The following is a 16668-nucleotide window of genomic DNA, read 5'->3' as shown; positions in this document are numbered from 1 at the left end:
GTGGTGTGGTGCTGAAAAAAATGTATATTCTGTTGATTTGGGGTGGAGAGTTCTGTAGATATCTATTAGGTCCGCTTGGTGCAGAGCTGAGTTCAATTCCTGGGTATCCTTGTTGATTTTCTGTCTCGTTGATCTGTCTAATGTTGACAGTGGGGTGTTAAAGTCTCCCATTATTAATGTGTGGGAGTCTAAGTCTCTTTGTAGGTCACTCAGGACTTGCTTTATGAATCTTGGTGCTCCTGTATTGGGTGCATATATATTTAGGATAGTTAGCTCTTCTTGTTGTATTGATCGCTTTACCATTATGTAATGGCCTTCTTTGTCTCTTTTGATCTTTGTTGGTTTAAAGTCTGTTTTATCAGAGACTAGGATTGCAACCCCTGACTTTTTTTGTTTTCCATTGGCTTGGTAGATCTTCCTCCATCCTTTTATTTTGAGCCTATGTGTGTCTCTGCTCATGAGATGGGTTTCCTGAATACAGCACACTGATGGGTCTTGACTCTTTATCCAATTTGCCAGTCTGTGTCTTCTAATTGGAGCATTTAGTCCATTTACATTTAAAGTTAATATTGTTATGTGTGAATTTGATCCTGTCATTATGATGTTAGCTGGTTATTTTGCTCGTTAGTTGATGCAGTTTCTTCCTAGTCTCGATGGTCTTTACAATTTGGCATGTTTTTGCAGTGGCTGGTACCGGTTGTTCCTTTCCATGTTTAGTGCTTCCTTCAGGAGCTCTTTTAGGGCAGGCCTGGTGGTGACAAAATCTCTCAGCATTTGCTTGTCTGTAAAGTATTTTATTTCTCCTTCACTTATGAAGCTTAGTTTGGCTGGATATGAAATTCTGGGTTGAAAATTCTTTTCTTTAAGAATGTTGAATATTGGCCCCCACTCTCTTCTGGCTTGTAGGGTTTCTGCCGAGAGATCCGCTGTTAGTCTGATGGGCTTCCCTTTGAGGGTAACCCGACCTTTCTCTCTGGCTGCCCTTAACATTTTTTCCTTCATTTCAACTTTGGTGAATCTGACAATTATGTGTCTTGGAGTTGCTCTTCTCGAGGAGTATCTTTGTGGCGTTCTCTGTATTTCCTGAATCTGAATGTTGGCCTGCCTTGCTAGATTGGGGAAGTTCTCCTGGATAATATCCTGCAGAGTGTTTTCCAATTTGGTTCCATTCTCCCCATCACTTTCAGGTACACCAATCAGACGTAGATTTGGTCTTTTCACATAGTCCCATATTTCTTGGAGGCTTTGCTCATTTCTTTTTATTCTTTTTTCTCTAAACTTCCCTTCTCGCTTCATTTCATTCATTTCATCTTCCATTGCTGATACCCTTTCTTCCAGTTGATCGCATCAGCTCCTGAGGCTTTTGCATTCTTCACGTAGTTCTCGAGCCTTGGTTTTCAGCTCCATCAGCTCCTTTAAGCACTTCTCTGTATTGGTTATTCTAGTTATACGTTCTTCTAAATTTTTTTCAAACTTTTCAACTTCTTTGCCTTTGGTTTGAATGTCCTCCCGTAGCTCAGAGTAATTTGATCATCTGAAGCCTTCTTCTCTCAGCTCGTCAAAGTCATTCTCCATCCAGCTTTGTTCTGTTGCTGGTGAGGAACTGCATTCGTTTGGAGGAGGAGAGGCGCTCTGCTTTTTAGAGTTTCCAGTTTTTCTGTTCTGTTTTTTCCCCATCTTTGTGGTTTTATCTACTTTTGGTCTGTGATGATGGTGATGTACAGATGGGTTTTTGGTGTGGATGTCCTTTCTGTTTGTTAGTTTTCCTTCTAACAGAGAGGACCCTCAGCTGCAGGTCTGTTGGAGTACCCTGCTGTGTGAGGTGTCAGTATGCCCCTGCTGGGGGGTGCCTCCCAGTTAGGCTGCTCGGGGGTCAGGGGTCAGGGACCCACTTGAGGAGGCAGTCTGCCCGTTCTCAGATCTCCATCTGCGTGCTGGGAGAACCACTGCTCTCTTCAAAGCTGTCAGACAGGGACATTGAAGTCTGCATAGGTTACTGCTGTCTTTTTGTTTGTCTGTGCCCTGCCCCCAGAGGTGGAGCCTACAGAGGCAGGCAGGCCTCCTTGAGCTGTGGTGGGCTCCACCCAGTTCGAGCTTCCAGGCTGCTTTGTTTACCTAATCAAGCCTGGGCAATGGCGGGCGCCCCTCCCCCAGCCTCGCTGCCGCCTTGCAATTTGATCTCAGACTGCTGTGCTAGCAATCAGCGAGACTCCGTGGGCGTAGGACCCTCCGAGCCAGGTGCGGGATATAATCTCGTGGTGCACCGTTTTTTAAGCCCGTCGGAAAAGCGCAGTATTTGGGTGGGAGTGACCCAATTTTCCAGGTGCCGTCCGTCACCCCTTTCTTTGACTCAGAAAGGGAACTAACTGCCTGACCCCTTGCGCTTCCCAAGTGAGGCAATGCCTCGCCCTGCTTCGGCTCGCGCACGGTGTATGCACCCACTGACCTGCGCCCACTGTCTGGCACTCCCTAGTGAGATGAACCCGGTACCTCAGATGGAAATGCAGAAATCACCCGTCTTCTGCGTCGCTCACGCTGGGGGCTGTAGACCAGAGTTGTTCCTATTCGGCCATCTTGGCTCCTCCCCCAAGTATTTCCTTTATATCTATTATGATCTAAGCATTGTGCTGAGTCCATTGGGCCTTATAACAGAAAGGTAATGCCAAGCTCAGCAAGATAAGTTTCAGAGGGAAAGCCAGGTGGGATGAGGGGAAGTGGTGAATGGAAAGTAAAGAAATAGACGCCATGGGTAATAAGCTGTGTTAGGAAGTTTTGTACTAAAGGAGCAAAGAAACATGGGGTTACAGCTAGAGCATTAGGTAGGGTTGAGGTAAATTCATGGTTAGGAGAGATTAGACAATGTTTCTGGAGTAAGAGGAAAAAGCCAGTAAAATTGAAGAAATACAGCACACAGGTGTGATGGGACCTTTCCTTTTTTCTTTCTTTTCTTTTTTTCTTTTTTTGAGATGGAGTTTCGCTCCGTCACCCAGTCTGGAATGCAGTGGTGCGATCTCAGCTCACTGCAACCTCCGCCTCCCAGGATTCAAGCGATTCTCCTGCCTCAGCTTCCCCAGTAGCTGGGATTACAGGCGCCCGCCACCCTTCCTGGTTAATTTTTGTATTTTTTAGTAGAGACAGGGTTTCACCATGTTGATCAGGCTGGTCTTGAACTCCTGACCTCAAGTCATCTGCGCACCTCGGCCTCCCAAAGTGCTGGGATTACAGGCATGAGCCACTGCGCCCGGCCTGGGACCTTTTTCATGTAGAGAGTCCAGCAAGGACAGGAAGTAAGGATTATGAGGACCCAGGTGCAAGGTTTAAGTTAGGGCAGGGAGAGGGACATTTTTTCCTCTGAGATTGTGGAAAAGAAGTTAAGGGTGTTCACACACACCTAAAAATCTTAATTTTTTTTTCCTTCCTATAAAGAGGAGTCAGGGTCATCTGAGTGAAAGAGGCAGGCTTTATATGGAGGGTACAGTAAAGATTTGGAACAATCTTTGTGGAGATGGATACAGAAGCTAGTTAGGGACAAGTGAAAAGATTGTCCAGAAGAGTATGAGAATTATGCATATTTCTTGTAGTGTGGATTCAGTGGTTATATATAGTTTAAGCATCACTGATCTGAAAATTTGAAATTCAAAATAATCCAAAATTTAAAATTTTTTCAGTGTGATACAACACTACAAGAGGAAAATTCATCTGGTTTATGTGACAGGTTGCAGTCAAAACAGTCAAAACGTTGTTTCATGCACAAAAGTATTTAAAATATTGTATAAAATTACCTTGAGACTGTGTGTATAAGGTGTATATGAAACATAAATGGTTTTCATGTTCAGACTTGGGTTCCCTAGATAACTAATTATATATATGCAAATATTCCAAAATTCAAAAAATCCCAAATCAGATTCCCAGACAGACTGTCCTGGGAATCACTTCTGTTCCCAGGCATTTTGGATAAGAGATACTCAACTTGCACAAATTTTAGCAGCTTGGAATTTCTGCAAAGATGGAAAATGATGTCATTGATCCAAGATTGAGGATTATGAGGTTGGCGTGGCAGAGCATAGCTGATGTGATGGACTGTTTTTCTCAGGCAGAATTGGGAATGGAAGGGAAGTCAAGAGGGGTATAGTAAATTCAGAGAAAGAACTGTGGGAAAAGAAGTTTCTCTGCATATGAAGAACATTGATAATAATCCTGAAATAATTAGAAGAACTATAAATTATAAAGAAGAGAAAAGCATTTCAGAGGTAGATAAGTTTTAAGAGATGAAAAGACTGACCAGTGTAAGTTCCTCAAAGTGACTGAATTTCAGCTACCCCTGGAGTTACAAAGTGAAAGTAGCATGTGATAGAATTAAAGAAGATGAGCAGAACTCAGATGGGTGGGAGGAATAGACCCAACATTCTTAGGGATATGGTGCACTTTACTAAAGATACAGTTAAAATGTAACCCACTCATTGACTATGGTATAATCTTCTAGGTATAGATCTAAGGTAGAAAAGGTGCTCAGTGCAGCTGTCTTTGAATTCTTCCCCTATCTCCTGCTGTGTTCTTCCAATTGTGAGTGAATTTTTGCCTTCACCCTGTTACCGGAGGTCATTACTGTGTCTGTTCTTGCTTCTGTACTACCTTAAAACGTTTCATTTGGGGCTGGGTGTGGTGGCTCCCGCCTGTAATCCTAGCACTTTGGGAGGCAAAGGAGGGCGGATCACTTGAAGTCAGGAGTTCGAAACCTGGCTAACATGGTGAAACCCCGTCTCTACTAAAAATACGAACAAATTAGCTGGGCGTGGTGGCAGGTGCCTGTAACCCCAGCTACTCGGGAGGCTGAGGCAGGAGAATCGCTTGAACCCAGGAGGCAGAGGTTGCAGTGAGCTGAGATTATGCCACTGCACTCCAGCCTGGGTGACAGAGTGAGACTCTGTCTCAAAAAACAAACAAGTTTTATTTGACATAATTATTAATGTCTTTCTACTCAAAATGTAGTTGAGACATCTTTGCTGTGTTTTTCTATAATATCTTAAGTTCTTTTGTAGAAGCAACTCTGATGTTAAAATGAAAGAGTATAATTTATAGAACTTATAAAATTTTTATTTACTCAAAATTCTGTTTAGTGATGTGATTAATAGTTCAGGTCAAAATCCATTACAATAAAACTAGCACAAAATAATTATCTTCAAGCTAGCACCTAAAATATTACAAACCCAAATAATCTAAGAAAATCATACATTGTGAAATCCATTTTGCTGTATCAGGAACAAGACTCATCCCAGAGTGATGCAAACACTGGAAGAGAGTATACACTGGAATTTAATATAAAGCATCTGAATGGTGTAATAAGCTCCCACAAGTAGTGGAGAAATAAACACCTTTTGAATGTAGAGTAGACTTGTGGTACTGTTTTGGCTATGAAAGAGATGAGCAGTGGGCTCTAGAAGCATCTGTTTATCCTGCCAATCATCAACATTTTGTTGAGAACCTATAATACTCAAAATCTTGTATGAGGTACTACAGATAAAAATAAATAATTGGGAGTTTACAATTTATTGAAAGAGATCCACATGTCAACATGTAACTATTAGACATTGTGATATGTACAATGATAAAGGTAGGTAAAGTGTTATAGGGGACTTTTGGTATAAATATGGCTATATAGACTTAGCATTTCCCCATTTTCCGGAAGTCTTCTAAGAGCAACACAGAAAATGGAAGACAAAAATGCAAAGTGAAATTTTAGTCAAACTAGGAAACTGTCTTAGTCTCTTTTGTGATACTATAACAAAATACCAAAGATTGGGTAATTTATAAAGAAAAGAAATTTATTTCTCACAGTTCTAGAGGCTGGGAAGTTCAATATCAAGGTGCCAGTATCTTGTCAGGGCCTTCTTGCTGTGTAATCCCATGGCAGAAAGCAAGGGAGGGAAAGAAGGCGAGAAAGAGAGATTGAACTTGCAGTCTCAAATCCTGTAATAATTGGCATTAATCCATTCATGAGAATGGAATCCTCATAACCTAAACACCTCCCTTTAGGCCCCACCTCCCAAAACTGTTGCATTGCAGATTAAGTTTCCAGTACGTGCTTTTGGGGGGACACATTCAAGCCATAGCATAGATGTATATCAACATATTTCTCAGGGCTGCTCAAAGCAATCAAGATGATGCAGGAGCTCCACAGGAAGAATAGAAGAGAAATCTAAGGAAGAGCCCAGCGGTAGCATATCAAAAGAATCCATACAAATACACTTACTGAAGAAGGATACATCTAGAGATGGAAAAGCTATAGCCGTTATCTGCAATAGCCAGCAGGCAACAGGAACCCTACTGGACCAACTTTGATTCACAGAAGTAGAAAATGTGAAATGCACATGAAAGGACTCAAATAAGTCACAATTTGTAGAAGCAGTATTTTTTGTAGAGATCAGAGGAAAAGAAGCTAGGCTTGTGAAAAATAACTTGCCTAGAAATTTGCCCTCCACTTACACTTTCTATAGAAAGCTCTGGCAAAGAGCTGGTCCTGGAAAATCCAACTTTTATAATGACATGTTTAAAAAAACAAACTAGTATAGTATCTAAACAGATACACTAAAAAAACAAAGATTCCAGTAAAATATCAATAAGAAACCATATAATTATATAACATAAATAAAATACTGCAAGAAAAACGTTAAAGAATTCTAGCAAAATATAAATGACAAAAAAGAAGCAACTATAGCCATTCCTGATAAATTTTCAGAAAATCAGGAATAGAAGAAAACTCTCTCAACTGATAAAGGGCATCTACAAAACACTTGCAGCTAAAATCTTGCTTATTAGTGAAAGAATCAATGTTCTCCCACTAAGGTCAGGAATGAGGCAAGGGAGTTTCACTCTCACCCCTCCAGTTCCACATTGTACAGGAGGTTCTAGATGGTGTGAAAAGAGAGAAAAAGAAAGAAAAGGCACTCAGATTGCAGAAGAAGAGGTAAAAGTTTTTTTTCTTTCAAGATTTGATAGTTTATGTAGAAAACAGATAATATTTACAGAAAGTTACTAGAACTACTGAAATGAGCTTTAGCAAGGTTGCAGGACACAAAATCAATACATAAAAATTAACTTTTTCTATATATTAGCAGCAAACAGTTGGAAATTGAAATTGAAAAATACCATTTCCAATAGCATTAAAATATATGAACTACTTACAGATAACTTTGACGAAATACATGTAAGAGCTGTACACTGAAAGCTGTAGAACACTGCTGAAAACATTAAATAAAACACATAAATGAAGACAGATTCCATGTCATGAGTTTGAAGAGTCAACATTGCTAAGATGTCTATTCTCCCCAGTTGGCATCAATTAAAATTCAAACAAGTATTTTGATAGATACTAAAAACTGATTCTAAAATTTATATGGCATGCAAAGAATTTAGAAAAAATAACCTTAAAAAAGAACAAAGATGGAGGAATCATACTACCTAATTTTAATACTCGTAATAAAACTGTAATGAAGTCAGTGTGGTATTGGTGTAAAAAGAGACAAATATAGCAATGAAATGGAATAGAGAGTTTAGAAATAGACCCACATGTATATAGCCAGCTGATTTTCAACTAAGGGACCAAGACATTTTAATGAGAGAATAAGAATCTTTTCAACAAATGGAACCAAAACATTTGGATAGCCATATATCCCCAAAAATAACAAACATTGATTCTTACCTCCTGTCATATACAACATTATTTTGAAATAGATCATAGGGCTAAATGTAAAAGATAACCTTCTAGAAGAAAATATAGGAAGAAATTTTAGTGACCTGATATTTGGCATGTATTTCTAAAAAATGACACATAATGCATGATCTATAAAAAGAAAATTTTTAAAATTGTACCTCATCAAAATTAATGACTTTTGCTCTTCAAAAGACATTGTTAAGAAATTGAAAAGTCAAGCTACAGACTGGGAGAAAATATTTGCAAAATAATACCTGACAGTGGACTTGTATCTGGAGTATGGAGAGAACTTTTAAAACTCGGCTGGGCTCAGTGGCTCATGCCTGTAATCCTAGCACTTTGGGAGGCTAAGGTGGGCGGATCACCTGAGGTCGGGAGTTCAAGACCAGCCTGACCAACATGGAGAAACCCCATCTCTGCTAAAAATACGAAATTAGCCAGGCGTGGTGGCGCATGCCTGTAATCATAGCTACTCTGGAGGCTGAAGCAGGAGAATTGCTTGAACCTGGGAGGCGGAGGTTGCAGTGAGCTGAGATTGTGCCATTGCACTTCAGCCTGGGCAGCAAGAGCGAAACTCCATCTCAAAAAAAAAAACAAAAACAAAACAAAAAAAAATAATAAGACAATGCAGTTAAAAAATAGACACATTTAAGCAGGTACTTAATCAAAGGAGACATGCAGATAGCCAGTAAACACATGAAAAGTCAATTTCATTAATCATTAAGGGAACTGCAAATTAAAACCACAATGAGATAACCACTACACACTCACTACGATGGATAAAGTTAAAATGATTATGCTATGTTGACCTAGGATAGAGAGCAACCATTGAAAATGCAAAATGGTAAAGTGACATAGGAAAACAGTTTGGCAGGGTTTTTTTTGTTTTGGTTTTTGTTTTTTGAGATGTGGTCTCACTGTGTTGCCCATGCTGGAGTGCAGTGGCACAATTATAGCTCACAGCAGTCTCAAACTCCTGGCCTCAAGCGATCCTCCTGCCTTGGCCTCCCAAAGGGTTGGGATTATAGGAGTAAGCCTAGCTTGGCAGTTTTTAAAAAGTTAAAGATATACCTATCATGTGACCCAGATATTCCATTCCTAGGTATTAGTCAAGAGAAATATAAGCATATATCCACCGCAAAACTTGTACATGTGTGCTTATACTAAGTAGCTTTGTAATTGCCAAAACCTGGAAAACATCCAGATGACCATCAAAAGGTGAAAGGACAAATTATGGCATGTCCATTCAGTGGAAAACTACTTAGTAACAGGAAGGAGTGCACTCTTGATTCACACAGCAATATGGATGAGTTTTTAAATAATTATTCTAAGTGAAAGAAGTCAAGATTACATACTGTGTGATTTCACTTAATATAAAACTTCAGAAGATACAGCTAATTGACAGCAAGAGAAAGCAGATCAGTGGTTGGTTAGGGATGGGGCAGGGTTGGAAGAGGTGGTGGGGGAGACAAGGAAACTTTTGGGGATGATCAGTATATTAATTATCTTGATTATTATACATATATCAAAATCTTTCAAATTGTATACTTGAATTTTGTGCTGTTATTTGTTCGTCAACTATATCTCACTAAAGCTGTAAATTAGAAAAAAGAAAAATTAAAATGCACATCAGAAGGAAATTAAACATACACATTTATACATACATTTTTAAAAACCCAATGAAAAAAGTCATTTTTATGAAAGAAGATTCTGAAACAAATATAAGGATTTATGAAGAGATGCTGAGACTGTACGAGACAATGAAATAAAACATAATTTGCAGAACTTAAACAGAAGAAATGAAATCATACAATTGGAAAAAACACAAGGCAAATTATCATTTTGGTAAGCATAGTGGGGATATAGAGCAAAGGTCACAAACTATTACCTATGGGCCAAATCTAGTCCTGTTCATTTATGGCCCACAAGCTGAAAATGACTTTTACATTTGTAGATGGTAAAGAGAGAAAGAGGAAGAGGAGAGAGAGAAAAGAATACACAACAGAGACTGTATGTGACCTGCAAAACTATTTACTATCTAGCCTTTTACAGAAAAAGTTTGCTGTCCCCTGATATAGAAGATAAAAGTAAAAAGCAAATAAAATAATAGAAATTAGGAAAGAATTGCTTACAATTAGTTACACAGAAAATGATCATGAATGATAGAAGTAAGAAGGAGACACAATATTTGCACAATTTGAATACCCAGGGAAAACAGAGTAATGGAAGAACACATTTTTAAAGGTATAAATCAGGCACACTTTTCAGGAAAACGGTAAAACTTGAAGCTACGTGTTTGAAATGGTATGCTCCACAACAATAGGGAAAAACTGTCCCCAGAATAGTCAACAGTAAGACATATATTATAATAAAATTACTCGACTGTAAAAAAAAAATATAGATTCCTTTGACCAACAGGTATAAACATCAAGTCACCTATAGGGACAAAACAGTTCACTTTGGCTTCAAACTTCTCTAAAAAAAATCAGCTTCAGGTGATGAAGTAAAAACTGTAAGATCCTCATGGAAAGGAAGTGTAAACCAAGACTTTTATATTCACCAAGTTACTCTTCACATAAAAAGCCTACAGCTAAATAGATTTAAAAGTAGGAAAGGGCCAGGCGTGGTGGCTCACGCCTGTAATCCCAGCACTTTGAGAGGCTGAGGTGGGCAGATCATGAGGTCAAGAGATGGAGACCATCCTGGCCAACATGGTGAAACCCTGTCTCTACTAAAAATACAAAAATTAGCTGGGCGTGGTGGCATGCGCCTGTAGTCCCAGCTACTTGGGAGGCTGAGGCAGGAGGATCACTCGAACCCAGGAGGTGGAGGTTGCAGTGAGCAGAGATTGCGCCACTGCACTCCAGCCTGGTGACAGAGCAAGATTCTGTCTCAAAAAAAAAAAAGCAACAAAAAACGTAAAAATAGGAAAGAACTCAGGAGATATTCTCATGGTCTCTTTTTGAGGAAACTACTAGGGATCAAACTTCAACCAGCAAGAGATGTCTGAAAATTCTACATCAAAGGACTGGATGTAAGCATTGACTGTATTTAATTAAAGCAAAAAGCCTAAAACAAATGTGACATTAGACACCAAACTGAATGTAAATACCCTGGCAATGTAAAAATAATTCAGCTAACCAAAAAGGAAAGTCAAGGGTGATAGAAGGGGAAAAGTAGTTTGACGTTTGCCTCGACTGTAATAGGAGACCAAGAGGTGTCATTTATTTGATTTTAGCATACTTCTTAGTACTAAGGTAAACACTGAGAAGGATCATACTATTGATAAATATCAGGGGAAGAAAACGGGGAAGAAAAAATAAACAAATTTTGCCACTGTTCAGAGTAGGAAATACATAGATCATGTCTAAAGACAGAGAAAGCTAAAAATATTATATATAGTTATCATCATAATGGAGGTCACCAGAAAAAAAGAAAATACAATGTATCATTAAAAACTTAAATTATAAAAGTAAAGGATAAAATAAAATGATTGAACTAATGTCAAACATGTATATGACATCAATAAAGCAATAATTACAAGTGATACATGAAAAAAGAGACAATCATACTAGTAATAGGAAACTTTTACTCTCAGCTCAGGGATACCTAAACAATCAGTAATAATAATAGCAATATACATATAATTTTATATATATATATACTCTGCACTCTCAAAATAGAGTATGTGAGTATGTATTTCTCTTCAAGTACCCTTGGAATAATCGTATATACTAGGCCTATATGCTAGGCCACCAAAAAGCCTGGTGGAGAAATTTAGCAGTGTCTATCCAAATTATAAATGCATGTACCTGTTGACCCAGAAATGTCACTTTTAGAAATTGATTATATGGACATATTCACCCAAATGTGAAATTACCTATTTACAAGGTTGTTTGTATAGTAAAAGATTGAGAAGATCCAAATGTCTGTCAACAGACCTGGTTAAATACACTTTTTTACAACAATACACTGGAATATAATACAGCTGTAAAAGAATAAGAAGCTCTTTATATACTAAAGAGAAAAACCTCTAGGATATATCCTTAGATGAAAAGGCACGATTCAACAATTCAGACCATGTGTATAATATGCTACCATATTTCCCTACCACAAAAAGTGGGAAAAATTTGTATATATATGTATACACACACACACACACACACACACACACATATGTGCTTATATATGCTATATAAACACATCTCCAGAAAGATTAAGCAAGACAGTGGTATCAGTGGTCACATATTAATGGAATATGAATTAGACAAGTGGAGAATGAAGTAGTAAAGAGGCTTCATTTTAATATACTTCTAAACATGTGTTGTCGTATGTGACTATATTACCTCCATAAACATGTGAAGAGAAACAATGCCATGACGGCATAGAAGATAAAGCAATTAGTTCTCCCTTGGGGAATTGGAGGAGACCTTCAGGATAGATAATTTAACTAAGACTTGAAGGGTGAGTGGAATTTGACAAATGGACAAGGTTGGGAAAGTCATTTCAGGCCAAAGTATGGAAACATGAAAATAAGCCTGAGGAATAGTAAATGTGATTGGGCAATGAGTGCGTTAAGGACACAGTCGAGGCCAGTTTACCCTCAAGAGTCCATTGAAGCTGACACCTAGAACTCTGAACTAGATAGTGCTACTGCCTAAGGTCAGAATTCCTTCCAGACCCTGTACTCTGTAGGTGGGGAACAGAGTCTTGAGAGGAAAGAGACAAGGGCTGTGGAGGCTGGAAACGAGACCCAGTTCAACAGAGCAGTGCCTTGTTCATAAGACGTTTGATCCATAATCCTTCAACAAACCATTGGATTTTCTTGCACTGTCTTGTCACTACTAATCAGAACATTACTACAGGATATCTAAAGTTAAATGCACTCCTTGAACAATTATTCATGAGGGTTTGCTATCTTGACCCTTCTTTAAGAAATGGAGAATGCTGAATTATTACCCTATGCCAGTTGAAGGTTATTTTTACTTACATTTGTCTTAATGGTTTGCTTTCCCATAAAGCCTCAATTTATACCAGTGGACGAAATCACTGCCACTTCCACCTGCCTAACTTCAGCACATAAGGTGAGTAATTAATGTAGGATTAAGCAATTTGTGTCATGTTTTAACCATGTGAAGGAGAAGCCTTATCAAGGGCCAACTGTCATCATGGTTTATGAGGTTCACATAGTGAAGCACTAATAGATTTTAACTGCCATTTTATTCTTGTTAGAGTGATACATGTTTATTAGGGATAAGTTAGAAAATAAAATATAAATAAAATTTAAATCACCCATTATCTTACTTCCTGCACATAAAAACCTTTTTAAATAATGTATTTCTTTCCAGTACTTTCTAGGGATATATACATATATATTTTTTGTCTACGGATGTGAATTTGCCTAGAAATATGTTGTATATATAGTCCCTATATCATTTCTTGTGTTTGCTAAATGTCATGTTATGTTGTATTCCTCAAATGTCTGTTCTTATGTAGAATTTAAAATTTAGAGAGGAACATTTTTGAGCCTTTAGTTAGAGCTTCTCAGTTATATCAGTCACACACAAAAATATGGAACTCTTTATAATTTTAATTATTCACATTTCTTAACAGGCAGACGATGGGATTTATAAACTCAGACAACCTTTAAATAAATAGATTTCTGATATACATAATGTATTTTGTATCTTTGGCATTTCTTTACTATTCACTTTAAATATTGGAACAGTTGTTTCCATGCTCTCTTCTTAGTTTGTGTGTGTGTTTTTTAAATTTGCACCTCCTGCTACTATATCAAGGAATCAGAGACCAATGAACCCAGAAATAAGTTGGAGCTGGTATAGTGTTATAATCCAACTCCCTCCTTTTATAGTAATTTATCTAAGATCACCACATACCTGAATTGCAGAACCAGACGTAGAACCTACCCGTTTTGTAATAAATTATCACCAGAGTCTGAAAGCAAGATGAAGAAAGGGATTCTTCTGGAGTGGAGAGCAGTAAAAATCACCTGCAAGTAATTTGCCATGGGAAATAGATTGTAACATGTCATCGTAAGTCCTCTGTAATAATAACATTGTCTCATGCCTTGAGATTTGACTTAGCCATGGACAAACTAGTATACACAACTGTATCATAACTTTACAAAATGTTGGTGGTTTATGTGAAGGAAAATGAGAGCTAAAGAGTTTCGTTGAGCCCTCAGCACTGTTGCGGAGAGGGTTACTTGACTAGTGGACACTAATAATACTATGGAGGATAATGATATGCTTAGGATAACTAGAGTGTCACTTGGTGGTCTGCCCTCAACTCCTGTCCTTCTAATAGTTATTTTTGGTTTCTTACAAAAGAGAGTAGGCTCTAACAAGCAGGCACATGTATTCTAGATCTCTTAGCAAATACATCTTTCATTGGCTGCAGTAGCAGCTAGCAAGGGGCAGGAAGCAGAATGTGAATGTGGGTAGGGATGACGACCAGCCTTGTTTGCAGCGGGGAGCCAAAGGCAAGCGAACCTCTACTGGGGGAAAGTCAGAATGCACAGTATGTTCTCAATTGCTGGGCTTTTTATTCCTCAAAATCAGATTTCTTGACCCAGCACAACTTTGCAGCTATTTATGAATCAAATTCTTAATGAGCCATTGTGGCATTATACATTTGCTAAAGTTGTTTCTAAGCTTTTGATTTTAAAACTTTTTAGTAGTAATAAGAAATACCTATTATAATGAGGTTATGAGAGAAGTGGTGATTAATTATAAATAGGCTATCTACCAAAAAATAAAAACATGTTCTTTGTTATTTAAGGAAAATACCAAAACCCAGAAAATCAGGCTTTTGGGCGATGACTTGAAGCATGAATCTCTTTCATCCTTTGAGCTTTCAGCGAGCCATAGAGGACAGAAAAGAAACATAGAAGAGACAGACTCTGATGTAGAGTATATTTCAGAAACAAAAATTATGAAAAAGTCTATGGAGGAGAATATGAACTCTCAGCAGCAGAGAATTCCAGTAGCTCTGCCAGAAAATGTCAAACTAGCTGAGAGATCCCAGGTATTATTATTGTTTCTTATTCACAAAACAATTCACTCATTCTGGAAATAGCATTCAGTCAAGGTTTTGCTTCATTTTCACATTTTAAGACACTTTAATTATAAAATATACATTGCAATCTGTGTTTCCTGGACAAGGTCCCAATTTCTAATTTTTTTTTCTGTATTCTCTGTTTTGAAAGAGAAGTCAGATTGCTAATATTACCACTGTCTGGAGAGCTCAACCAACTGAAGGGTGCCTGAAGAATGCCCAGGTGGGAAAAGGCTTTTAAATTTGTATTTAAGGGAGAAATATTCATATAGGATAAACCTTTAATCTTTAAGTTTTGCATTCAGTGCTTTATAGGAAAAATGCGTAACTAAATCATACATATTGTTACCGTGTAATCAAGGTTCTGAAAAAACTGGGATATAATGTTAATGTATTACTAAGTGTTGAGAGTCATGTTAACAAATGCACCACTCTAGAATTTTCATGTGTCCAAATGAGTTTACTTCTTTGAAAAGAATCACAACACATTTATTCTTACAGAGTTGCCATTATTTAATTCTTTTTTTTTGAGAGTTTGCCCCCAGATTCAGCTTATAACAATATTAATGCCTACAATTGAATGGGCATTTACCCTGTGCTAGGTGCAGTGCTGAATGATTATAGACATCATCTCAATAACTTTCATTTTATATCTTTTTAAGCCAAAATTTACTGCCTAGTTTATCTACCTTGTCCATCACATTTGACTTCTAATGCCCTTTTACTATTTCCACAAATTAAATTCGACCTTAAAGAGTAGATATTGTTCACCATAGAAAATATTCAAATGAACTGCTATAGGCTCTGAAAGCCATAAACTTATTTAATTAGCAAATATCTGCTGAGTTCTGCCCAGTGTAAGACAGTGGGTAGTCATGGTGAGAGTGTAGTCATGGTGGGAGGCAAGATATTTTATGCATGATCTTTTCAAAAGGAATTATTCTTATTCTTATTCTTATTTTTATTTTTTTTGAGACGGAGTCTCGCTCTGTCGCCCAGGCTGGAGTGCAGTGGCGTGATCTCAGCTCACTGCAAGCTTCAAAAGGAGTTATTTTGAATAGTGGTTAACATTATAGAAATCTCTCACACATTCCTTTATAATATCTTCGGCAAATGGTATACAGACTCTCTGAAAATCTTTAGTAAAAATCCTTACCTCCTAAGGCAGCCTTTCCTTAATACCATTTTTGGGCTGCTCATCCTCTTTAAGTATTTCAAGTCCATTTTCCTATGATTTTGAAATTTTTGCCCAAATCTTTTCTTGAGACTATATGAGCCAAGCTGAATCTGTTTACAACCTACAGAATTTCAGGTTTTTTGTTGATTTGAATTATGTATTGTACTTGAATGTAAAGTTTTATATATTCAGATATTCAACCCTTGCTGTGTTCGAACTCCTGCATGTTATCACTTTATAATCATATCTCTTTTAACTTGGAATTCCAGAAAAACTCCTTAGCTGTGCAATTTCAAGATTTAGGATTTGTCAGTTTATTGTATAGATATGTTGCATGCTCTAAAAGCATACAGTCCATTGAAAAGTTGGGAGTGTGTCCAAGTGTTAGAGCAAAACATTTTAGACATTAAATACAGGGACTCAGTATGCATGCATGTGTGTGTGTGTGTGTGTGTGTGTGCATAAACATATAATATGTAAAGCTATGGAAGCAATATACACACACTTCATGTAGATATATATACACATATATGTATACATATACCAATGTAAACATAGATGTGTCTGTGTGTGTGTGTGTATATATATATATATAATTTTACTATGTGCCATTCAGTATGCCAGTCACAGGAGATTTGGTAATAAAACCACATATGGTTTTTGCCACCATCAAACTTACAGTCTAGTGATAGAGACAGACACC

At 37.7% G+C, this 16668-nt stretch overlaps 1 protein-coding gene across 3 annotated transcripts in view; it reads left to right on the top strand.

Annotated features, from left to right (window-relative positions):
- The window catches only part of MORC1 (MORC family CW-type zinc finger 1), a 165993-nt gene that overhangs the window by 104554 nt on the left and 44771 nt on the right, over nt 1–16668 (top strand). For all 3 annotated transcript variants that reach the window (XM_004036029.5, XM_019023101.4, XM_055381193.2), the window contains 3 exons: nt 12733–12795; nt 14513–14758; nt 14940–15011. In XM_004036029.5, the coding sequence (XP_004036077.2) occupies nt 12733–12795; nt 14513–14758; nt 14940–15011 (381 nt within the window). The remainder of the gene's footprint in view (nt 1–12732; nt 12796–14512; nt 14759–14939; nt 15012–16668) is intronic.

The sequence above is a fragment of the Gorilla gorilla genome, chromosome 2 (assembly GCF_029281585.2).
Source record: "Gorilla gorilla gorilla isolate KB3781 chromosome 2, NHGRI_mGorGor1-v2.1_pri, whole genome shotgun sequence".
Classification (NCBI taxonomy): Eukaryota; Metazoa; Chordata; class Mammalia; order Primates; family Hominidae; genus Gorilla; species Gorilla gorilla.
The sequence above is the reverse complement of the archived record's forward strand: the minus strand, read 5'-3'. Positions and strand labels throughout refer to the sequence as shown.